At 40.2% G+C, this 26626-nt stretch overlaps 1 protein-coding gene across 4 annotated transcripts in view; it reads right to left on the bottom strand.

The window, feature by feature from the left end:
- Nucleotides 1–4594: 4594 nt before the first annotated feature.
- LOC134535732 (glycerol-3-phosphate phosphatase-like) overlaps nt 4595–26626 on the bottom strand; it is a 67881-nt gene continuing 45849 nt past the window's right edge. For all 4 annotated transcript variants that reach the window (XM_063374954.1, XM_063374953.1, XM_063374955.1 and 1 more), the window contains 2 exons: nt 12002–12143; nt 4595–7493 (listed from right to left, as the gene is read on the bottom strand). In XM_063374954.1, the coding sequence (XP_063231024.1) occupies nt 7337–7493; nt 12002–12143 (299 nt within the window). In that variant the 3' untranslated portion in view covers nt 4595–7336. The remainder of the gene's footprint in view (nt 7494–12001; nt 12144–26626) is intronic.

Consider the following 26626-nt stretch of genomic DNA (forward strand, 5'->3'; position numbering starts at 1 on the left):
TCCCCTTGACGTCTTCCCATTCGACCGCTAGCACATGACGCACTCTACTCCCCCACCACGTGCCCAACTATTCACCTCGTGCAATCACAATTTTCGTAACGCTCAAAAACTTTAGCCCCCTCAGCACAGAAGTTTCACTTCAAAATTACACACAACTACAACTGTGAACTGAACATAAGACGGGACTATGGCAGCGTTATCACTAGCTATCACTACAAAGGTGTGAGAGCTATCAAATATGTTTTACTTAGTATGAGAGTGCACACTTCATACAGGTATCCACTTAATTAGACATGATGCTATTCTACACTGGCTACATTTTCATACGTGCTACACAGAGGCAGTGGAAAAGAAAGCTTGTATTGTTTGAAAACATTTTTGAAACAGAATGTACATGAAAGTTTCTCTTTTTGTTGTAAATATGATTTTTTTTTTCTCCTTGAACTGAAAGTTTACAATAACTGGAGTAATTCATAAGATCCATGTATGGTATACAGTGATGATATTTGAAAGAAAAAATTTAAAAATACCATCTTAAATTATTTTGTAGTTTAAAAGGTCACATTACAACTACTAATCATAAGCAAATTAATTTTCCAATGCACAATTGTTAAGTGTGCATTTTTACACCATTAATTTTCGTGACCATGAGAAACAAACAAAAGTAATTTATCACTATTGAAACAATGAGGCAAAGAAAAACAAAAAAAAACATGACAAAAAAAAAAAGCTAAATCAAACTGTCCATTAACATTTTTACAGGAAATATATTAAATGGCACAAGTCTATGTATAAGTGTTCAACATCAACTACACTGTCTATCAGCTTGTAAAACATAATTTTATAACTTAAAGGAATGTAAATGTCAAATTATAAATAGAGATGGGCAAACTCGAAAAATTAGCCAAATTGAGTGAGTAACTTTGGCTACACTCACATGAAAGAAGACCCGTGGTACATCAAAGTTGTAAAAATACACAGCATAAAATTTTTAACAATAAAATATTTTCATTTCTCAAATGCATTTACAGCCCCCTCCCCCTCCAAACAAGTAAAGCATCCTTCAGTGGTATCTATTTTCACTACTATTGTAGCACTATGAATGTGCTAATTTTTATTTTCATTATTTGACTATCTAATATACACATCATACTGCTATATTTTGTTTATAAAAGATGCTACTATGGAAATTTCACCTAGTATTGTTTAAAAAAAGGTACGTCAATTTGAAAAGGAAGGGGAAAAACAACATTATTAACCAGAAATAAACAAAAGAAAATGGATAAATAATACCGGGATGACCCTTTTTCCTGGTTGTGTTTTCACTTCACATTTAGTTTATAAACTTATGTGCAAACTAGTTAGTTGTGAGTGCATAAAGCACCTGTTGAAAAATGATGAATATAACAAACACTTTTATATAATATGTATACACAATATATGTATTAAAAACTAAATATCGCTACTTTATCCCTGCAAAATGCTTAAACTATCGACATCGTCAAAATATGACGCTACGCCCCCACGTAGGGTAAAGTCTCCTTATCCCAGCCACCCCCCATTAGTCAGCCATTTCCTAATTAATTTGCTTAAAATAAGTATATCTGTGGTAGTATACTCCATGCACTGGCCGAATGCTCGGACCAGTTTATTTTGTCTATGGGAGAAGCACCATAACACCACCTGAAAAGATATGTTATCTAGGTATGATTTTTTTTTTAAACACAGTTGTCATTGTCTTTGCAAGATGGAATCCATTGAAGTTTTTTGTTAGTGTACTCCTCCAGCTTTTAAAGGTAACTCAGATGATAATATTATGTTAATGTGTTTTGGAAGTAGTTTATTTGCATAGTAATGTTTTTACTAAATTATTAGAAGAGTAAATTTTAACAAATATTTCGTGAATCTGTGTATAGGGCTCGTTTTGCGAAGATATCTCCAGTAGTCAGCCACAGCGGCCGACTATTGGTGAATTATACCATACACAATATTTTTGGTATTTTTATGGTCTATGGATGCAGAAAAGTTTCTTATTATTTGGTGCACCGTGATATATAGTTTTGTTCCAAATCACCAGTAGTCAGCCACCTAATAGTTTGTCAACTTGTTAATGGCTGAGTAATGGTGTTTATGTCTCCTTAGTTCAGCCACCAGAATGATTTTTAATAAATGTGCAGTTAAAGTGTTTTTGTCTATGTAAGAATAAGAAGTTTTGTACTAAATTTATTTGTTATATTATCATAGCCCACTTAAATAATAATGTGCTTCGTTACAATTTAATATGGTAAATATTGGCTACCTGTTGGACTAACTGAATAGGAATAGTAGCCTACATGACAAGAGGCAGAATAGCCTATCACCGTATGCCTGATGTCCTGCTCTTAGCTAATAGCCTATTTACTGTAGGTAGTCCTATCATTTTATTAAAATATATATTCAAAATAACGTGATTATTTTATACTTTAAAATTCTATTTTGCAGTGGTTTTGCGACTACCCTACTGTTGCAAAACAACAAAGGACAAGATGGCATTAGGAAAAAGAGTCATTCACAATTACAGCGAGGATGCCCTGGCAGATGCTTTGCGTGCAATCAGGGAACAGAGCATGGGAATTCGACAAGCAAGTCGTGAATTTGGAGTACCAAGAGGTTCATTACAAGATCGTCTTCATGGAAGGGTAAAAGAAGGCCCAAGAAAAATGGGTCCTTCAACTGTGTTGAGTGAAGAAGAAGAAAGAAAATTAGTGCAGTGGTTAGTAAATCTTGCAAAAAGTGGTTTTCCAAGGAAAAAAGAAGAACTGTTAAATTCTGTACAACAAATTATAAAATCAACAAAAAGGGAAACTCCATTTAATGATGACCGCCCTGGGAAGAAATGGTATGCTTCTTTCATGAAGAGACATCCAGAGTTAGTACAGAGAACGCCTGAAAGTTTAACCAAAGGACGTGCAATTATTACAGGGGAATCCATACGAAAGTGGTTTAAAGACTTGGAGCAATACCTAGAAGAGATCAATGCCAAAGACATCTTACAGGATCCAAAAAAGAATTCTGAATGGTGATGAGACCAGCTTTAGTTTATGTCCTAAGACTGGAAAAGTGATTGCCCCTAAAGGTTGGAAAGATGTCTATGAAGTGAAATTGGCAAATGAAAAAGAGACTATTACTGTCCTTCTAGTTTTTACAGCCAGTGGTAAAACTCTCTTCCCAATGGTGGTGTTCCCTTATGTCAGACCACCACGTGAAGTAATTGACAGTATTCCGGAAAACTGGTTTTTGGGGAGGAGTGAAAGTGGTTGGATGAAAAGTGAAATATTTTTTGAGTATGTGGCAAATGGTGTAAATAAGTGGCTTGAAGATGAAGAAGTGCCCAAACCTGTTATATTGTTTGTTGATGGTCACAAGTCGCATTTAACATTAGAACTGAGCGAGTTTTGTAGTAATAATGGAATAATACTTTATGCTTAGCACCAAACACCACACATCTAATGCAACCAGCCGATGTGAGTGTTTTCAAGCCTCTTAAATCGGAGTGGAAAAAGACAGTGAGAGAATGGCAGTACAAACCAGAAAATGTGAACACTGTCTTAACCAAGTCAACATTTTGCCCATTGTTGGCCACAGTACTTGATAACCCTTCTTTACAGGAGATCATTCAGAATGGCTTTCGTAAATGTGGACTTTACCCCTTTCAGCCAGATTCAGTGGATTATAGTAAATGTGTTCAAAACAAACTTGAAACTCTTAGCAGCTATAACATGGATGCTCCAGTTTCTTTAAACAGAGAACAAGTACATACTGCAGAAATTGTCATTTCATTTTTAAGACCACAACTTTTACAGAAGGGAATAAACACTGATGACATATTAGAAGAGCTCAAAAAAACCAAAAATCTCATTTGCACCACACCAACATGTTCAAGGCCTTTCACCGATGTAATTGACGAGTCAGTGACATCTGATAACTCCCTTTATTTACACACCTTAGATATTGCTGACATGGAAATTATGATGGAGTCAGAACTGCCATTAACGATGGGCGAATCAGCCCATATTGATACTGAAAATGGCAGAGCATTGTGTTCAGCTTCTTCTACAATGGGAGGTATTGAGCAGAGGTATACAGAGGAGAATCAAGTGACTCCAGTGAAAACTTGTGAAGATGAGCATATGCTAGTGGGAAATGAAGTCTCTCCAACCGCACCTCTTGAACACAATGAGCAGACTTTGGCAGAAAATTATGTTGTTCCATTAGTAAATACTGAAGATATTGAGCCCATCTCAGAAGAATTTAAAATTCATCAGATTACGTGTGCTGAATATGCTAGGCACATTCCCGAAATACCTGTCGTTATTTCCGTTGAAAAGGATGGTAGGACAACCCCATCACCTTTCAAGAAACACCTGTTTTACCCAAAACCAATAACGAATATTAAGAAGAAAGTGCCCAAAGAAAAAGCACCGAGTGCTATTTCATCCCAGAAATGGCGAGCATTCATGAAAAGTAAGGAACAAGCCAAGCTAGAAGAAACTGAATCTAAAAGGAAAAGGAAGGCCGAGAGAGAACAAAAAAATTCAAACAAAGGAAAAAAGAAGAAAAAAGTTCCACTTTCCATGGAAAATGATGAAGAGATCAATGTTGATGAACCTGAAAGTGAAAACCAGTGTGTCAATGAGGAACCAAGAGTGCCCCGAATATGGAAATTTGGCAAGTTATTTCCCCATGTACGGCCAATTGGAAAGACTGAAGAGGTAAGACAGAAAGTAGGCTATTATATTAAATATTTATGATAGGCCTATATATTAATTATTATATTTTAAAATATTATTTAATATTTTATTAAATAATATAATACCTATTAACTTTAAAAATTACACTTTTATGTCAGCTTTGGCTTCTTGTTGCTTCCTACTGTAATCTCATGCCATACTACTGATTGATATTAATAATATAATTTAATTTTTGATTTTAATATTCAAATTAATTACAGGTACACATTGATGACTGGTTGCTGATTTCCTTCAATGATGACAAACCTAATGCCGGAAGATTCTTCATTGGAAAAGTGATTCGTGTGAACAGTGAAGGGTATGAAGGGACATTTCTTCGACCGAAGATGACAAGAGATCACTCTGGTTATGTGTATGGCTTCCCAACTGTCATCGATGAATACCCTTTTAAAAAAGGGGACATTGTTGGAAGATTAGAAAACCCTACAGCTTATGGAAGAGGACTGTACAAATTCAACATTAATCACAAAGATATACAAACTGTCACATAGGTTAGCTAGTTTTAGCTTTTGCATTGTTCATAAGCTAATATGTATAATGTTTTACTCATTAAATAGTTTAATTGGCCTATACTGGAACAAGTTATCACAAGAATGGCTTGTTTTAGTCTCTACACCCTGGTGGCTGACCTCAGGATACATGCTGGTTGAATACTGGTGATAAGTGGCTGAGTATTGGTGAAATGGCTAATTTAGAAGTTTTTCTTTTTTATAAAATACTCTATTAAAATTATTTTCAAAAAGAATTTTTTATGTTTTAATATTAACTTAGTAATAAGTAATGCTGTCTACTTAAATGTAAAACTATGTATTTTTGATATTAAAAACATTATCTGAATGCATTACTTCCTCTAACTGGCAGACTACTGGTGCACCTACCCTATATTATCTTTGTGCCACGGCCTCTGTCGCAATGCCAGGAGGAACAGGTTAGCAAAGAGCAGTGGAAATGTTACTCTGTGAGCGCATACAGCGTTTCAGAGTCAGTCAGTGTCTGTATTTGTATTATTAATAATTTCAACACGTTAATTAAATGCAAGTATCCTGGAGAAAGGCCTTTCAGGGAAATAATGTGTAAAATAACTTAAGCAAAAGTATTTTATCATAAAGGGAATGAAAACACACTTTTTTTTTTCAAATTGAATTATTATAACAATAATTTTGCTCAAAGTTTTTTTAAAATTTTTAACTGACTTAACATGTTATTTTTTCACTTGCCCTATTTCCCAGAAACTAAAACTCTCCAGAATTACGTCTGTGACATGATTTACTATCATATGCCTAAATAATTATAAATAATGATTAAAAAAATATGATCTGAAAATGTAAAATTTTGCATATATTACTTAAAAAACCTTTTGCAACTCTGTAAATTCAAAACAGTTTACCTGCTAATTGAACTTGAAGCTTCGCCCATCTCTACTGATAAGCTCAGAAACACTGGGGAACCTGGTGTTGCCTGCACGCAGTCAGTGGCCACTAGTTGCCCGGCAGCAGAGGCAGCAGGGCAGAAAGGGAGCTGATGTAGTGGTCTGGGCACGTGGCAGCCTGCACGGAGACAGTGGCCACTAGTTGCCTGGCAGCAGAGGCAGCAGGGCGGACAGGGAGCTGATGTAGTGGTCTGGGCACGTGGCCGCCTGCACGGAGACAGTGGCCACTAGTTGCCCGGCAGCAGAGGCAGCAGGGCGGACAGGGAGCTGATGTAGTGGTCTGGGCACGTGGCCGCCTGCACGCAGACAGTGGCCACTAGTTGCCCGGCAGCAGAGGCAGCAGGGCGGACAGGGAGCTGATGTAGTGGTCTGGGCACGTGGCCGCCTGCACGGAGACAGTGGCCACTAGTTGCCCGGCAGCAGAGGCAGCAGGGCGGACAGGGAGCTGATGTAGTGGTCTGGGCACGTGGCCGCCTGCACGCAGACAGTGGCCACTAGTTGCCCGGCAGCAGAGGCAGCAGGGCGGACAGGGAGCTGATGTAGTGGTCTGGGCACGTGGCCACCTGCACGCAGACAGTGGCCACTAGTTGCCCGGCAGCAGAGGCAGCAGGGCGGACAGGGAGCTGATGTAGTGGTCTGGGCACGTGGCCACCTGCACGCAGACAGTGGCTACTAGTTGCCCGGCAGCAGAGGCAGCAGGGCGGACAGGGAGCTGATGTAGTGGTCTGGGCACGTGGCCGCCTGCACGCAGACAGTGGCCACTAGTTGCCCGGCAGCAGAGGCAGCAGGGCGGACAGGGAGCTGATGTAGTGGTCTGGGCACGTGGCCACCTGCACGCAGACAGTGGCCACTAGTTGCCCGGCAGCAGAGGCAGCAGGGCGGACAGGGAGCTGATGTAGTGGTCTGGGCACGTGGCCACCTGCACGCAGACAGTGGCTACTAGTTGCCCGGCAGCAGAGGCAGCAGGGCGGACAGGGAGCTGATGTAGTGGTCTGGGCACGTGGCCACCTGCACGCAGACAGTGGCCACTAGTTGCCCGGCAGCAGAGGCAGCAGGGCGGACAGGGAGCTGATGTAGTGGTCTGGGCACGTGGCCACCTGCACACAGACAGTGGCTACTAGTTGCCCGGCAGCAGAGGCAGCAGGGCGGACAGGGAGCTGATGTAGTAGTCTGGCCGCGTGTCTGCCTGCACCTCGGCCAGCCGGGAGCAGCCGGACAGCACCAGCAGCGTCTGGAAGCCAGCTGTCCGGCCCAGGGAGATGTCCTGGAGCAACCTGCTGGCCACACCACGTGTCCCTGCCAGCACTTCTGCTGCGAGGCTCACTATGTGTTTGGAATCCCCATCCACTATTTAGTGATACAGTAGTGAAAAAAACAAACTTGCATGCTTAAATCATTGCTTTTTGTTCATGGTTTTATTATGAAGTCGCATTAAAACATAAAAAAAGTGTAATTATTTATATCTCACAAACCGACTTAACTTCAACAGTGAATGTTGGTATACAACAAACTCACAAGGTATGTATGCTATGCCCAATATTGGTAAGCAAACAAATATTCATTATTTTAAAGTGTTAGTAATTAGGGTCAAATCAAATACAAATAGCTTATTACAATATTTGCGTAGGGCAAGAAATCAGATTATAAATTTGTTAAAGTTTTAATAATACATTTTTTTCATAGCATGGCCTATGTTATATGATATGTGGTACAAAAGAAAGGGGCATAATTTACAAGACTTACCTATGTCATTAGATTATAAATAAAGTTTATTTTTAAACTTTTTAAATGTATAATATAGTAAATTTTATTATATTTGGCACACATGAAATGTTATGTTAAATACATACCTATACCATAGGACCATATTCATATCAACTTATTATGTAAAAAATTTGAATCACTATTTATAAATAATGTTATTAAAAATGGTATGGAAAAAGATGTGCAGGCTAAAAACATATTTATTTCGTAAGCTCATAGTTATGTTAATGTTTCATTAAAAAAACTATGTATTTTAATAAAAAATAAGTTATGATACATGGTACAAATGAAAGGAGTGTATTTTATGGATGTACAAATGCAATAAGACTAAATAGACCAACTTCTTATTAGATACTCGTATCGAAAGACACGACTACACCTTAGGAAGGTTGGTTATACATAATAAATTTATTCAAAAATATTTATTTATTAAAGAACTCTTAAGAATGTCATGATTTTAAAGGAATTCTAATATTATACATACCCTATAAGTAGAGACCTGAAAAAATAGCTTTTGCTATAAAGCGAAAAATAACGCGAATTTCGGCCTTTTATTTTGAATAATGCGAATTTCAGTCTTTTGTGCTAAAAACGCGAATTTTAGCATTTTGATTGGTGTTCTATTTTTTTTATTTCAATTTGAGGGCCAGGGCGTGACGTAGGAAGGGCCGAGGGTTCCAAGAATCACGGGCGCTTCCAGGAATTCCATCCGGCCTACGTGACTTGGACGGACCTCGGCTTGGTAGATGAGGGGAAGGCGGGGGGAGGCGGCTGGGCAGACGGAGGTGGGTGAGGAGGGGGAGGCTGCGCGCGCACCCGCTCGGCCTGGCGAGAGAGGGGTAGGCGAGGGGTGGCGGCCAGTAGGCGGTGCTGGGTGAGGAGGGGGAGGCTGCGCGCGCACCCGCTCGGCCTGGCGAGAGAGGGGTAGACGAGGGGTGGCGGCCAGTAGGCGGTGCTGGGTGAGGAGGGGGAGGCTGCGCGCGCACCCGCTCGGCCTGGCGAGAGAGGGGTAGACGAGGGGTGGCGGCCAGTAGGCGGTGCTGGGTGAGGAGGGGGAGGCTGCGCGCGCACCCGCTCGGCCTGGCGAGAGAGGGGTAGGCGAGGGGTGGCGGCCAGTAGGCGGTGCTGGGTGAGGAGGGGGAGGCTGCGCGCGCACCCGCTCGGCCTGGCGAGAGAGGGGTAGACGAGGGGTGGCGGCCAGTAGGCGGTGCTGGGTGAGGAGGGGGAGGCTGCGCGCGCACCCGCTCGGCCTGGCGAGAGAGGGGTAGGCGAGGGGTGGCGGCCAGTAGGCGGTGCTGGGTGAGGAGGGGGAGGCTGCGCGCGCACCCGCTCGGCCTGGCGAGAGAGGGGTAGGCGAGGGGTGGCGGCCAGTAGGCGGTGCTGGGTGAGGAGGGGGAGGCTGCGCGCGCACCCGCTCGGCCTGGCGAGAGAGGGGTAGACGAGGGGTGGCGGCCAGTAGGCGGTGCTGGGTGAGGAGGGGGAGGCTGCGCGCGCACCCGCTCGGCCTGGCGAGAGAGGGGTAGACGAGGGGTGGCGGCCAGTAGGCGGTGCTGGGTGAGGAGGGGGAGGCTGCGCGCGCACCCGCTCGGCCTGGCGAGAGAGGGGTAGACGAGGGGTGGCGGCCAGTAGGCGGTGCTGGGTGAGGAGGGGGAAGCTGCGCGCGCACTCGGCTGGCCTGGCGAGAGAGGGGTAGGCGAGGGGTGGCGGCCGGTAGGAGTGTGCGCGCGCACCCAGCTGGTTGGCATGGCAACCAAGGACGCGGCGCGGTCGCCCTGGCAACGGGCGACGCGGCGGTGACAGCTGTCGCGGCCGTCAGTGGCGGCGGCGCGCACACGTGTTTAGGAAGGAAGGGGCTGACGGCTTCGTGATTATAGACGTGCGCGGCACGTCGCACGTCACATCTGTACTTGCCAACCTACATAGTGCAAAAAGGAGGAAATTGGCAGTTGACAATCTTGCAGTTAAAACTACTGAGGCTTTCTCAAAACCCAACATTCCTTTGGAAAAGCTGGATGATCCTAATTTAAGAGAATGGATGAATGAGTTTATTGAAGGTAAGTTTAATTTCAAATCTGTGACAACTAGGCATGTAGTTCTGTAAAGGATTGAGAAAATAGGGAATTTTAATTGCATTTTCTTCACATGTTTGTTTTAGGGGCTGGAGACTTGCCTTGCGTTAGATCTCTTAGGGAAACATATGTTCCTGTGATAGCACAAGCACACTTCGATGAAATAAAACAATTAGCACAGCATAAATGTGTTGATATTCTGTGTGATAAGACTACGGATTCCAAAGGGAGATGTGTGTTTGTGGTGCTTTTTAAGATTCAGTCAAACAGTTTAACAGATCCAGTGGTAAAGGTAGCTGCAGTAAACATTCTGGAGAAAGCAGATGCTACAACATGTTCCCAGGCCATTCTTGAGTGTATTAATAAATACAGTGTCAATTTCATGGACATTCAAGCAATTGTCACAGACTCAGCACGTTACATGACGAAATGTGTCACATCGTTGCAGGTCCTTTTTGGAGAGCACGTTGCCCATGTTCAATGCTGGGCCCACAAACTAGCTTTGGTAGGAAATTGCTTTTCCATTGGACTGAAAGAAGTAAATGAGGCTGTAGTAAAGGTGAAAACTGCGTTTCTTAATACACGGAAAAGGAAACATCATTATTTGCAGTATCTATCAGAACATACAACTAAAGCTGCAAATTTGTTTCCAATGCCAGTAACAACACGCTGGAACTCGTGGTTCAGAGCAGTGTTTTATTTGGCAGAATATTTGGTTGACATTGTTAATTTCTTCAAGCTAGATGAAATGAAGGCTATCAACAATAGTGGTATTCACTATGTAGCTGGTGTTTCAGAAAAAGATGTGGCAATTGTTCTTGCTCAGTGCATATTTATGAAAACTCACGCAGCTGATATTGTAAGCCTTCTCACAAAGCTTGAAGGTTCGCAGTACCCGACAGCACATTCCCTTTACGGGTATTTGAGTGATTTACTGAAAGGCTTCGAGGGCACATCAAAAGGTGTATTTGACTCCCCTTTTGAAACTTTCATGTCAGAATCATCTCTTACGACAAGCGACAAAGCACAAGTGAAACATAAATGTCAAAACTCATCAGCTCTTGCAATGACCAAACTTCAAAGTCTGATGAACAGTGATCCAAGTGCACACATCTTCAAAGCCATTAGCAAGCTGTTTAGTCCCAAAAACATTTTGATAAATGAAACAAAAAGTGTTTTGTCTGTTTTTGACAACATCCCTGCATTTAATGGTGTGGACAATTCAGTTAGGTACAAAGGCTACGAATTCCTTAAAGAAGCTGTTCAGGATGCTGTCAAACATGAAAATGAACCGGATGTAGCAAAATTGCTGATGGCTTTGGGAGTGGAACATGAAGTATTCACAAAGGCAGCACTTAAGGCCATTTGGCTGCCCACCAACAATGTTGACAGCGAACGCCTTCTTAGTCACTACAATTTGGTGGTTACTGACAGGAGACAAAATTTAAAAGAAGAGAATATAGAAACATTTACCATGCTTTCATTTGATAGCTAATTTTGAGTGTTTGCAAGTAGATAAAACAATGACAATATTTACTTAGCTGGTGAAATGGTTGCATCTGTACTCTGTGTGTGTTGTTTTATACTCATTGTTTTTAGTTTTGTGAATTCAACAGTTTTTCGAATGTAGTAATGATTTTTTATTGTATCAACTCTTCATCCTTAACGGAAAAAAAAGGTAAATACCATACAAAAATAACACCCATTTTCAATGAAAATAACACCTATTTCCAAGAAAAATAACACATATTTCTTAAAAAAATAAAACCTACATTTTCAGGTCTCTACCTATAAGCATTATACATCCATCTATGTTTTTCATGTCACGGTGGCTGAACGGGTAAAGGCGTGTGATACCTGTGCCAACCCGCTATTAAGAGTTTATAAAACAGTGACAAGAGTGCTATCCCGCGGCCTCCTCGGCCCGTGCCAGACACACCCACACGTACGAGTCTCCTATGAAGAGTGTCCGCGCGGGGTCCAGGCCGCGCTCCTGCACGATGCTGTCGGCCAGGAAGCGGCTGGGCTTGCCGACCACCGTGGGCACACGGCCCGTGTGGTCCTGCAGCACGGACACGAAGTACCCCGGCCCTGCACCAATCACAGCACGCGCTTCTCACTCGACGCTCACACCACGCCCTCTGCTTGCCTGCAGGCATCCGGAGCTCACTACATTTGGTTAAAAACACTTTCATGTATACAGTAGATATCTCTCATAGCTTCCAGTAATATCATATTTAACAATTACTATTATATTATTATATTGTCACGGTCTGAAAATTTCTTTACTTTTTTTCTAAATTTATTTTACTTTTGTATCCCGTCTGGTTAACGTGTTGGTGTACGTGCACGTTTCCATACTTGGCCTGGTGATTGCGAAGCACGGATAGCGGAATATAGGTTGCTGCGATTGTAGTTTGCAGGCACCGCGGGCTTTTGCGGGGCTGCGTGGTTTGCTAATTCTCGCGGGCCGCTGGCCAGGGTCCGCTGAGAGGATGCACCACGTTGTTCCAGAAAACCCGCTGCGCTGCGCTGCGCTAGATTTTGTTTGTCGTTTTTGTCCGTTTAGCCACGCGAGGTTTTCGTGTACTCGTTTCGACGACTCTGTCCTGCTTGGTGTTGCCATCTGGCGTCCGAGTTTGGAAACGTAGGCACAAACTAGCTAGCAGCGCGAGAGGGGAAGGGGCAGTCTCCGCGCCTGCGCAGTAGGAATTGTCTACCTCACGTTTTTTGTTTTCCTTGCGGGAGGGGGGGACAGCCATTTTTTCCGTGGCTAAGTTTTTCTCGGTGTTCGTATTTTCGGTGTGACCTCGTTCGGGAGGTAAAACTCTCGTCCAGGGAGGGACCGGGGCTTGTTCGCCTGCGGGACCTCTCTGGACGGGTGAGCCACGTCGGTACGGGCCGTATCGCTGTGTCGTAGTGAGGGTAAGTGATCGGCAGTGATGGATCGTGAGATGGAACTTCAGGCTGGGCGATCTTCGTCCAGCACTTAATAATTTAAGATGTGTAGGAGATGTAGTTTTTGAACGGTATTAAGTATAATTATGCCTTAGAAAAAAAATAGTTTGGTGATCAATGACTTGTTGAAGACTTACATGTAGTGGTGGGGGCGTAGACAACTCCTTAGCGGAGCTGTGGCGAAGGGAGAGCGGCCATGTTTATAAGTAATTATTGTAGACGTATTTGGAGAATGGCCTGCATCATGTTTTTATGTTGATTATAATTTATTATAATTTATTTATAGTGAATTTTGTGAACATTATTTTTTGGTAAATAATAAATCTGTGTCTGAATTGTTTGATTATGTTTTCTTTCAGTTCGTGAAACTCTCCCTACACTGCCTGTATAGGTAGCAGACTAGGTCTCGGGTACCTCGTGCTAGTGCTCTACCATTTCTTGTTTTTCTACCCCCTTAGTCATAATCTTGTTTTAGGTGGTAATTTGTCGGAGGCCCGGCTGAGCTACGCCACAATATTTGTCAAAAACTGCTTTGCATTGACAAAACACATTCCAAACAATGTCAAAGTTGAGTTTACTTTTATTCTTCAAATGATGTCCACCAGATTTTGAATTTAAACATAACATTCACAAATTAATTTTCTAAGGTTTTACAAAAATGGGAAAGTATTTTAAGAATCATATAATCTGTATTTCTAGATTCAACAGCTTTCGGACAGAGCTCATAAAAGCTTTCGTGGTGTAAACATTGAGACATGTTTACATGTTTATAATCATTTTTGTCTCATAGTTATATGTTTACTTTGTCATTTAAATAAGAATAATTAAATTTTTCTTTCGTGTAAAACACAAAATTTACTTCTGTCGAAGTTCAGAAGGAATGCATGCAGCAATCCATAGAGAATGCAGAGACGGCGCCATGACACAGCTAGGCGTGTGGCCGAGGAACAAATTACGCAAGCTACGACTGGTTTTGAAATACGTTTCGCACAACTACAGCAACATGAGACCAACACTTCACGGGAATTTAAAACTGTAAGAAATAACATAAAGCATTTGGAGGTTGTGTACCCAGGATGTCTCTACACGATACTACGAGTGCGTATCGGAATCACTGGCAACACAACAACCTGTAGGTCACATTCCGGCTTCGCCGTTGCATAGACAGCAGGTCGGCAAGCACGTCACACGTCACACAAACCACGGCAAACAGACAGTCAACACTAGTTTTAGACGCAGCCACTACGCTTAACCATCCTTCACGTCATTGGGCCGAGGAGATGCCCACATTTTCTGCAAAAACGAATGAAAACCCTCTAAACTTTTAAAGGGATTAGATGAGTATGCTAATCGCTTTAATCTTACAGAAGCAGAGAAAGTGCGTTGTTTCAGTTCATGCTTGAAGAGTACCGCATACTACTGGTGGGAAGTACACCAAGGCAGAGTAGAATCTTACAATCAGTTTTGCCAACTATTCCTACACCAAAATTGGAATATAAAAATACAAGACAACCTATGCATGCAGCTGCACAGCGAAAAATTCGAACCAAAGCTTAGCCGATCACTAGAGGCTCACCTCAGTGACATGTTCGAGCATACATGTAAGATGTAACATGTTACTTGAACATAGCTATGAAGGACGAAGAATTTATTGCTATGATTTTGGGACAACTGCCAGTGTGTTATCAGCTGCATCTTACTGGCAGAAACTTAGATAATATCTCTGATTTCCGAGAGCAACTTTTGGCTTACGATCGTTTAGCCAGGCAAAGCCAGACCAACACGAATGTTCGTGAAGAAGGAGTGCGACAGCCGCCAAACAAGCAACCTCCGTTGTACCAACCACGGACACTACATAGTGACAACAAACCACATGCCACAGATAAACACACTGATCTGGCGTCAGAATAAAACCAACCACAGACCAAATCAGTGGAAGCACAACAATGGGATGAGTAACAACGATCGGTATAAAGGTTCAAGTAAACAGCAGTATCAAACTACGACAAGACTACGGATCAAACTACACGTGTCGGTCAGAAGAGGGTAGGAAGCCATCTAGGACTCAGCCATCTTCGCCGCGACGGCCTACCAGGTCGCCAAGGCATAGAGAAAGTTGACACTTGCCTAGAAACGACAGAAAATATTATCAACAAGCAGAAAGTCATAATACACAGTATTATGAATGTCAGCGAGAACAGAATTCGTCGACAAATTCTCGAAGTCCTCATGGTGGACTGCCGCCACAGTCAAATCCCACTAGTAAGTTGCAAGTCAACCAGTTGACAAGCGACGCCACTTGCAACAATACTGGCAAACAACTTCAAATATAATTCCACGATAATCAAGCATCATCACCAACACAGTTACCTGGTTACTTTCAACACCAGAAGCCTATTAATCCAGGCATATTCTATTCCACCAATCAAGGTATTGAAAAATTACCTGCATCGTCACACAAAACGCTGCAAGATTTAGTGGAACGGGTAATCAGTCAACTTTGAATCGCCACTAGACATCTTGCCGTTGACGCCTGTCACATTCTTCAGCCATGCAGTCGCCACCTAAGTGCGTGGCTTTAAAAATAGAATCCCATCCTTTCTTTCTTTTATCAAACTTACATTAGTTATCTGTGCCGTGTGTAGACAAAGTTTGAGATTGGAACAGAAACAACGTAAGAAAGTATTTTTTACAAATTAGAAATATGTATGTTTTTGTTATAATCACGTATATTTTCACGTTTTTTTTTGTTATCTTAAAAGAGATAATATTAAAAAGCCGCTCTAATGAGATTTAATTGTTTCTTGGTTAACAAAAACTATTAATTGTTAATATTCTATTTATTATTATTTACGCGACATTATACTGCACGCGTACACAATAAGACTGGATTCGTTGCTGCAACATAACATAGCAAATTATGCGGTATCAGAAGTAACGAGTAACGTAACGATAGTAACGAGTACTAATTGTTATATTAACGAATACATACGGGTACACATTTTTTCGTTACTTTTACACCTCTAGTAGGCACTACCGTATTTATTTCCGAATCGGTAGGACAGTTTTCTTGTAACTTTTGTTTCGGTCAGTTGTTGGGGTATTTGTCCAGGAAAGGGGTGGTGATGGTTTGAGTTTAATCCCAAATTTATTTTCTAAAAAAGTTGACAGGTTTCTTTAAATGAAAAAAGTATAGTTTTCCAGCGACTATTTCGTTTGAGGTGTACGTGCGTTGCCGCAGCCGCACTCCTGCTTTTTTGTAAGGAATTAAATCGTCGCGCTACACTAGCACCACCTGTTAGCAACATCCCGAACCAACATGGCCGCCAGCAGACAGCCCGCGTCGACAATAGATAGCAGGACAATTCTGCGTCGGCCGCGGGCTGAGATGCTATACTTATGTGGCGTGGTAGGGTATTCTGGTTATTTTGACACAATCGGTGATCGCATCCGTACTTATGGGGTATCGTTTTAAAGAGAATTCACACATCTGCTCTCAGAAATTAAGATTTCGTTAATATAACCTGTTATTTTCCAATTATACTGGTTTAAAACACAATTTTTATGCTATTTTCGGTTAATTTTTATTTTTGGGGGGCCAAAATCTGTCCAATTCGGTTATAGCGAGGACACGGTTATAGCGAGGATCAAACCCGGAACCGTGACACCTCGCTATAACGGGACTCTAGTGTAGTAAGCATCGGTGATGGTAGGTCCTGATCGCAGATTGCTACTGCTGACAGAAGAATGTAAATAGGGCTCCGAGGACTGACTTCGGTTTGAGGATTGAGGATGGTGTCAATGACCGATTGCTCTGACGTGACGGCGGCCTTTTTGGATGACCTTGATTTTGACATTTGACCTTGACGCCGGCAGCCATCTTAGATCCACCATTTTTTTTCTAGAACTTTTCGCTATTTTGAATTATGACATAAACGTTGCTTTTTTCATTATGGCCGCCATCTTGAAAATCCATAAATATTATCCAATTTTAATGGAAAATATTTTAAAATTTATAAATAAATCAATTAATCAAAATGTAATAAATCATTCATAAACAACATGACAATTTTCGTTAAGACCAAAAATCACGAAAATCTGTATTTTTTATGCTATAAAATCAGGAAAAATTTTAAATAATTAAAAAAAAAATTAATCAATTATAATAATACAGTGACGTACCAACGGGTGTGTGAAGCTAAAAAAAATTGATTATGTTTCTTTAACAAATTTTCACAACCGTCGAGTTCCGTCAGTTTAAAAAAAAAATGAATTAGATGTTCTTGGTTCAAACAGCTAAAATTATCAAGGTAAATCAATGTAACTAGTTTATGTGTCGTAAATAAAAGTAAATTGCGTCTGTAACTAAAGTAGGTGTATTTTAGACCTAATGTGAGTGCGGCAGAGCCGTTGCAGTGTACAATTATTATATACATACATTGATCACATTTTTATCCTACTAGACTATTAACTTATTCTAGAATGATTGGAATTCTTTGTGTATGTGGATAACAAGTTTATCCAGTTCAAAACAAAACAAAAAAAAACCTCATTCAAAGTTAGTGTAGTGTAAATATATCAACAATTTGTTTTATATCATGTAAACGATTCAATAATTCTATATGTTTCTGTTTAAAGTTAAGTTGTGGTAAGTTCAAATTAAGTAAAAATTATGTATTAAGCCAGGATTGAAAGCACTCGGTGAACGTGGACCACTGAGTGTTGGTGAAACATTACTACATCAGAGACTAACGTTTATATCAAATTTAATGCCCTGAAAGAATTCCAAACAGATATTTACTATTCAATAGTCTTGGGATCCCGAGAGTTAATTTAAATTAATAAGTTTGGTTATTCTAATAATTATAGAACAAGAGATTCAGATTTGGATTTAAATTATGATGCTGGTAAGTCTTTCAGGCGGAAATCAATGTTTTTTATAAAAAAAATAATGTTCGTGAAATTCAACAAACGGGAAACGTTCCAAATCGACGACTGGACGGGGACTGAAAAAAAAACCGACCTCAGTGACAGTTATAGCCTCTACAGACGTATTGACTTCCTCGATGACCAGGACTCTGCGACGATCCGCGTGTAGCTGGCTCTCCTGCTCTGGATAGCTGGTAGGTCGTTGACTCAGTCCTCCTCTCGTACCGGACTGCTGGGCTGTTCTACTGCTCGGCTCGTGGGCCGCCTCCTTAGTTTGCGCCGTCGAGTCGGTCCTTCTCGCGGACCGGGCTGCTGGGTTGTCCTCCTGCTAGGCTCCCGAGACGTCTTCTTATTAGCTCGTGTCGTCAAAACTACAGCGCCTTTCCTATTTTAACGTGGTTCAGTCGTCGTCGATTGAATAATTGAATTGTATCTCTCTCAAATCCTCAAGATATTTTTAACCGTTCTTCTTTGCGTCGATTAAGGTAACATAATTATGCAGATCTTCGTTCTAGTATAAAAGTTTCGTTGAATGTTCTTCCGTGAATTTTAGTGTTGAAATCTTCGACGATAATTAACAATTCTTATCAAAACACAATATTTTCAATAAATTTACTTAATTCTTGGTATATATCGATAAATAAATCTTACCGTTACTAAAACAGCTCTTCGATATCTCTTTTAAGTATTAATTCAAATCATACGAAGTTTCCAGTTTGCTGCTAAAATTACGGACGCATATTATCAATGACCGAAAAAAATGGAACAAAACCGAATATTCTAAAAGAATATTTTTACTTGTCCTTGTTTGTAACACGCGATTCTACAATTTTTCTTTAAACAACAAAAAAAATCAATGCTTTAACGCAGGCAAAATATAATCAAAATGAATCTCCTATTCTTTACAAATATAGTAATAAACAACAAATTTATTACCTTTTAAAAAAAAAACCAAAGATAAGCATACTTCCAGAGACAAAATAACGTTTTAGCTTATTTAAAATTTGTAAAGATTTGCATATCATAAATAAAACAATTTTTTGTTTCGACTTCTGCAACCACCAAAATTGATCAATATAAATATTTCTATAAAGTACAAACGTTGACTTTATGGATTGCCCCTTCTTAGAAATGTCTATTATGTGCAGTTTAAACATACATAGAACAAACAGAATGACATTTCTAATACACATATATAACAGAATCTACATCTTCATTATTATTTATCGTCCACCAAACGAGGTTGTCATATTCCTACATTTACTAAGACTAATGACTAAACTCATAATATCCTAACAAGAATATATTACATACATGTTGCAATAAATAAAAAAAAAACATACAAAGAATGCTAGGTCAACGTAAGGATATTTTAAACATATGTATAAATCATTCAATATTTTCGGTCACAACAGGTTTGTGATATTCTTTCAGTTGGGTAATGTTGTAATGTCCTATAATCTGCCTGGTGTTAAGGTCTGAGAGTTCATAACAATTATTCCGAATGACTTTAGTTATGAGGTATGGTCCGTCGAATAGTAGAAATAACTTTCGGGTAACGTATTGCCAGAACTGGCTGGTTGGATTGGTTCTTTTTAGTACCAGGTCTCCGCAATCAAAAGTAGTTTTTCCGGATAATTTCTGATGCTTTTTTCTCATGTCAGCAGCGGAGGTTAGTTTCGCCCTAACTAACTCCTCGGTTTCCCGTCGTATTTCGTTCAGTTCGTCTTGCTCTTCCTCAGTGACATCATGTTGTAATTTTGGTACCATTGTTTCTGGAATGATATTGGACGGTTTTCCGGTAAGCACTTCATATGGCGTGGTGTTGGTAGAACTATGGATGGTATGATTAATAACACATTCAATAAATGGTAATTTAGTCATCCAACTTTGTTGTGCATCATAACAAAACGTGCGTAGCATGTTGCCTAGCGTGCGCATTAGTCTTTCTACCGGGTTACTTTGGGGATGTCTAACCGAAGACATGGTGGGTGTAATATGCATCTCCTTTAATCCTTCTTGCCATATCGAACTGGTAAATTGTGTACCGTGATCTGAAATAACCGCTTCGGGGTGACCCACTTCAGCCTCGAATCTCTTCATTTTCTGAAGGACGACCTTGCCGGAAGCATGTACTATTGGGTAGAGTTTGGCGTACTTAGAGAAAACATCTAAGACTACAAATACATATTTTACTCCTGCAGTTGAGCGAGGTAATGGTCCCAGTAAATCTACCGACAACAATTGCAAAGGTCCTCTAGGAATTATCGGTTGTGTTTCTCCAACTAAGTTGCGTTGTGAATGTTTTGCTTTTTGGCATAGGTCGCACGATCTCGTAATTTTCACTACAATTTTGGGTAAGTTCGGACAGTATAATTTTCTACTTAAGGTAGCGGTCAATTTCTTGGAACCAATGTGGGCACAGTTATGATGTATTTCCCATGCAATATTCTTTACTAATTCTTTAGGTACGACCGGTTTCCATAAATCCTCGAATCGGGAACATAGTTTCTTTTGGTAAAATAAAATACCTTCGTTAGAAATGCAATATTTAGTATTGAGTTTATGTTCTGGTACTATGTTTTGAAGTTTTCCCTTAATATTTTGGCAAAATTCATCCCCATTTTGAAGTTGAGCTAAATTTAGGAAAGCATTCCTGATAACATCGTTGTTGGCCATTTGTTCCGCCACTAGATGAGCAACTAAGAATTCTTTCGGGTTACGATGATTCGGTTTTTCGTTTTCCACGACATCCGGTACCCGGCTAAGGTAATCCGCTGCCACATTTTCTTTGCCTTTAATATGGCAAATCTCAATGTCATATTCTTGTATAAGTAGACACCATCGAGTTAGCCTACTACCGAAAATTTTGCCAGTTTTAAGAAATAATAATGATTGATGATCAGTAAGCAGTTTTACATGTTCACCCAACAATAAGTCCCTAAATTTTTGTAAGGCCCATACAATTGCTAAAGTTTCTCGTTCTGTGACTGTATAATTTTTTTCGGCACTATTTAGTGTTCGGCTTGCCATTGCGACTGTTCGTTCTATATCTTCGTCATCGATTTGCGCTAATTTTGCACCTAGCGCATAAGCGGAAGCATCTGTATACAACAAAAAAACTCTACCTAGAATAGGGTGATGCAATACTTGTTCTTCAATGAAAATTTTCTTCAAGTCCTCGAATGCTTTCTTTTCTTCATCGCACCACTTCCATGTTTGTCCCTTCTTTAATAAACCGAAAAGTGGTACAGCTATTTTAGCTATCTTATCACTATAATTACGATAAAATCCGATCACGCCAAGAAAAGTTCTCAATTGTTTGACGTTCTTTGGTGTTGGAAAATTAGTAATACTTTGTAATTTTTCGGGTGATGTTTTAATGCCGGTTGGTGTCAAAATATGGCCTAAGAAAGGTAATTCTTGGCGACAAAACACAGATTTCTTCAATTTTGCCGTCATGCCAGCGTCACGTAGCTTGGTCAAAACAATGCCGATATGGATAAAGTGTTCTTCCAGGGATGTCGAAGTTATAATTATGTCATCGACATAAGCACGAGCGAAGTTTTTGCATTCCGGTCCTAATGTTTGGTCTAGACATCTCGTGAATTCAGCCACGGCATTGCATAACCCAAAAGGCATGACTCGAAATATGTACTGGAAATTTTTAAATAAAAAGGACGTGTATTTCCGTGATTCCTTCTTCAATGGAATTTGCCAATACCCGGCTGACAAATCTAAAGTTGTTAGAAATTTTACTCCTTGATATAAGCGTAGAATGTCATTTGTCGGCCGTGGGCTTTCTCGGTCTCGTATGGTAATCTTGTTAATTTCCCGCGCATCCAGACATAGGCGTACGGAACCGTCCTTCTTTCTGACGCACAGGATAGCATTGGTGTATGGGCTAGGAGCTCGTTCAACTACCTTCCAGTCTAACATCAATTGTAAGTATTCTTCAGCTTCACTCAAAAATTTGGCTGGAATCGGGTATGATTTTCTATGAAATGGCTCGCCTGGTTTCACCTCTATGCTAGCTTGGTATAATTTGTTTAGTCCAGGTTTGTCGGAAAATACGTCTTGGAAATGCTTTAAAACTTGAAATAGTTCCGTTTTCTCCTTGTCGCTAATCAGAGTAATTTCAGTCATGGCATTACGCAAATCGTCATCGGTCACATTTAAATTACTTGCCATGGTAGAGCATATCATAGCATACGAATTTACGTCACGAAGGAGTGATACGCAGTTGTCCGTCACTTCCCATTTTTCCGTGGTGGTCGGGTTCTCTAAGCTATCCATAGCCGTAATTATCCATCCTCCGAAATCCATGATAATTTTGTATGTGGTCAAAAAATCGATTCCAAGTATAATTGGTTTTGCCAAACCTTTCACTATCAAAACAGGTACGCGCTTTACGCTACCTAATCCTTCAATTTCTAGCAAAGTCTGTTTATTAATAATGGGACTAGCCCTTGACGTTACTCCTAAAATTTTAATGGTCGGGACAGGCATACGTGGTAATTTGATTCCTGTACTTTCTATCATTTCTATACAATCTTCGCTCATACATGAAACTTCTGCTCCGCTGTCTAGTAGAACCGGTGATTTGACCCCATTTATGCTAAGTGTTATTTCAGGACACAAGGCTTCTTTTGCATTCCCGGCTTCGATGCACGGTTCGCTTAACAGAAAGTCGCGTTCGTTTTCTCTGAATATTACGGTATTTATTCTTTTCTTGATGACTGTGTTCGATTGGTTTTCTAGACAAGGTTCACGGTGATGTTTAGCCCCTTCCAAATTCGTATTAGGGAGTGGTGATAGGAGCTGTGATACGCCCTCCCTGCTTAGTTTTCCCTGCGGTTAACAAGTCCAGGTATCTGGTCAGGTTGCCATGTTGGTGTAATTCGACCAGACCTCTCTGAAGTAGTATGATTTGAGTCCACTCTTTGACTAAAATTAACACCATCATTATTTCGGTTACACTGCCATTTCGTGTCATTATCACAGTTACTTGGAGAAATAAATTGTCGATTATTTTCAACTCGCGATGTTCCTTGCTCGGTGTGGTTTACAGTCGTTATTGCTTTCTCTGTCGGCTGAAAAATCTGTGCTTCTACTCGATATTGTCCGTGTGAAGCATTCCGGTCACATGCGAATCCTTCTTCTATCGGATACGTATTAGTTTTTGGACCTGAACTCCAAACGGCCCCTTCCCGTCGTTGGTTAGGGTATTGTTCCCGGTTGTAATTACCCTGTTGTCTTTGGTTCCCATTAGTATGGTTCGGTTGATTCTAATAATTAAAGTTTCTGTATCGTCCCCTGTATCCTTTATGATACCATTGCTGTCTAGGTTGTTCTACGTTAAAAGCGTTTATGCGAGGTGATCTCTGTTCGTTATTCGTGGCTGTAGGTTTATTTCGCCAATTTTGGTACAATGGTGCGGGTGGATTATTGTTCTTCCGCTCGAACGTCTCCTTATTCACGCTAGTTCGGTCTAGTTTTTCTAGCCTGTCGTAGTTCAGTAACTGTTCCTTAAAATCTACTATTCCGTTGTAAATTCGTCCGCTTAACTGTAACTGATATCTAACGGGTAGCTGTGATAGTATCATCGCTATAAATTCCTCGTCTTCCATGTTGCAGTTCAAATAGCGAGTTCTCTCATACATGTTGTTGATGTGTGCTTCTAGATTCTGGCTTCTTTTAGGGTCAAACTTATCAGAATGCAACTGAATACGTAAATTGCTTTGTATTCTGGTGCTCCAGAATTGTTGTATAAATGCCTTACGGAATGTACTATATTCAGTGATAGAATCTTTCAGTAATTCCCACCAATAGAATGCGGTGTCTTTTAGACAATGGCCAATGCTTTTCATCTTGTCTGTCTCGGATAGGTTAAACGTATTACAATACTCTTCGAACTGGTTAATAAATTTTCTGGGATTTTCTGTGCTTTTCCCGGCAAAACTAGGTACGTTATCTAGCCATTTTCGAGCAGGATGATGCAGGGTCAACATGGAATCAGTAACTAACGGAACATTATTTCTAACTATAGTGACTGGTTCTACACTTATCCCAGTTGAACTAGCTACACTAATGTTTTCGCTTCTGTTGTTATTATTTTCATTGGGGACAGTTGATTTAGTAATATTCAACGCAGTGTTTTGTGTAAATTTCCTCTCGATTTCTTCTACTCGTATTTCTACTCGGTTTACTTTACTTTCTAAATCCTTCTGTACTTGACTGACATTTTCTTTTAACAGCGGTACCGTATTCTCTAGGGTTTCAATCCGCTCGTGTACAACAAAAAAGTTTTGTTCCATGGTCCGTTGTGTTTGTGTAACCTCCGTCCTAATTTGTTCCGTTTCTGCAGTCAAATTATTTAACGTCGTATTCAAGATTCGTACAATATTGTCTAGTCTATTGGCATTCTCCTGTTTTTCGCGTTCCCGTTCCTGTCTTTCGCGTTCACGTTCCTGTTTTTCCTCTTGTAGCACTCGAAACATTTGTCCCAGTGTCACGGTTTGGTGTTCATTTTCTGTTTGAGTCGTTTCCTCACCTCGTTGTAACTGTTGGTTATTCGGGACGTTCGTATTGTCATGGAGTTCCGACATCGTCTCTGCTCCTATTCCTCCCGTTTCTAGCCTTTCTTCAGCATTCGTTTCTGAATGTGTGCTACTGTTCTCTTCTAGCGCATTTCCTCTGAGGAAGTATGGTTCTCTATTTTCTCCAAATGGCATATTTTTCGATTCCCAGACTAAATGTGTCCTAACGTTCGTATTCTCCATGTCTCAGTGTAGTAGTCAGTGTGTTTCACCTAAATGCGGGCCTAAACGTTGGGCGCCAGAACTGACGTACCAACGGGTGTGTGAAGCTAAAAAAAATTGATTATGTTTCTTTAACAAATTTTCACAACCGTCGAGTTCCGTCAGTTTAAAAAAAAAAATGAATTAGATGTTCTTGGTTCAAACAGCTAAAATTATCAAGGTAAATCAATGTAACTAGTTTATGTGTCGTAAATAAAAGTAAATTGCGTCTGTAACTAAAGTAGGTGTATTTTAGACCTAATGTGAGTGCGGCAGAGCCGTTGCAGTGTACAATTATTATATACATACATTGATCACATTTTTATCCTACTATACTATTAACTTATTCTAGAATGATTGGAATTCTTTGTGTATGTGGATAACAAGTTTATCCAGTTCAAAACAAAACAAAAAAAAACCTCATTCAAAGTTAGTGTAGTGTAAATATATCAACAATTTGTTTTATATCATGTAAACGATTCAATAATTCTATATGTTTCTGTTTAAAGTTAAGTTGTGGTAAGTTCAAATTAAGTAAAAATTATGTATTAAGCCAGGATTGAAAGCACTCGGTGAACGTGGACCACTGAGTGTTGGTGAAACATTACTACATCAGAGACTAACGTTTATATCAAATTTAATGCCCTGAAAGAATTCCAAACAGATATTTACTATTCAATAGTCTTGGGATCCCGAGAGTTAATTTAAATTAATAAGTTTGGTTATTCTAATAATTATAGAACAAGAGATTCAGATTTGGATTTAAATTATGATGCTGGTAAGTCTTTCAGGCGGAAATCAATGTTTTTTATAAAAAAAATAATGTTCGTGAAATTCAACAAACGGGAAACGTTCCAAATCGACGACTGGACGGGGACTGAAAAAAAAACCGACCTCAGTGACAGTTATAGCCTCTACAGACGTATTGACTTCCTCGATGACCAGGACTCTGCGACGATCCGCGTGTAGCTGGCTCTCCTGCTCTGGATAGCTGGTAGGTCGTTGACTCAGTCCTCCTCTCGTACCGGACTGCTGGGCTGTTCTACTGCTCGGCTCGTGGGCCGCCTCCTTAGTTTGCGCCGTCGAGTCGGTCCTTCTCGCGGACCGGGCTGCTGGGTTGTCCTCCTGCTAGGCTCCCGAGACGTCTTCTTATTAGCTCGTGTCGTCAAAACTACAGCGCCTTTCCTATTTTAACGTGGTTCAGTCGTCGTCGATTGAATAATTGAATTGTATCTCTCTCAAATCCTCAAGATATTTTTAACCGTTCTTCTTTGCGTCGATTAAGGTAACATAATTATGCAGATCTTCGTTCTAGTATAAAAGTTTCGTTGAATGTTCTTCCGTGAATTTTAGTGTTGAAATCTTCGACGATAACTAACAATTCTTATCAAAACACAATATTTTCAATAAATTTACTTAATTCTTGGTATATATCGATAAATAAATCTTACCGTTACTAAAACAGCTCTTCGATATCTCTTTTAAGTATTAATTCAAATCATACGAAGTTTCCAGTTTGCTGCTAAAATTACGGACGCATATTATCAATGACCGAAAAAAATGGAACAAAACCGAATATTCTAAAAGAATATTTTTACTTGTCCTTGTTTGTAACACGCGATTCTACAATTTTTCTTTAAACAACAAAAAAAAATCAATGCTTTAACGCAGGCAAAATATAATCAAAATGAATCTCCTATTCTTTACAAATATAGTAATAAACAACAAATTTATTACCTTTTAAAAAAAAAACCAAAGATAAGCATACTTCCAGAGACAAAATAACGTTTTAGCTTATTTAAAATTTGTAAAGATTTGCATATCATAAATAAAACAATTTTTTGTTTCGACTTCTGCAACCACCAAAATTGATCAATATAAATATTT

This window comes from Bacillus rossius, chromosome 10 (assembly GCF_032445375.1).
Source record: "Bacillus rossius redtenbacheri isolate Brsri chromosome 10, Brsri_v3, whole genome shotgun sequence".
Lineage (NCBI taxonomy): Eukaryota > Metazoa > Arthropoda > Insecta > Phasmatodea > Bacillidae > Bacillus > Bacillus rossius.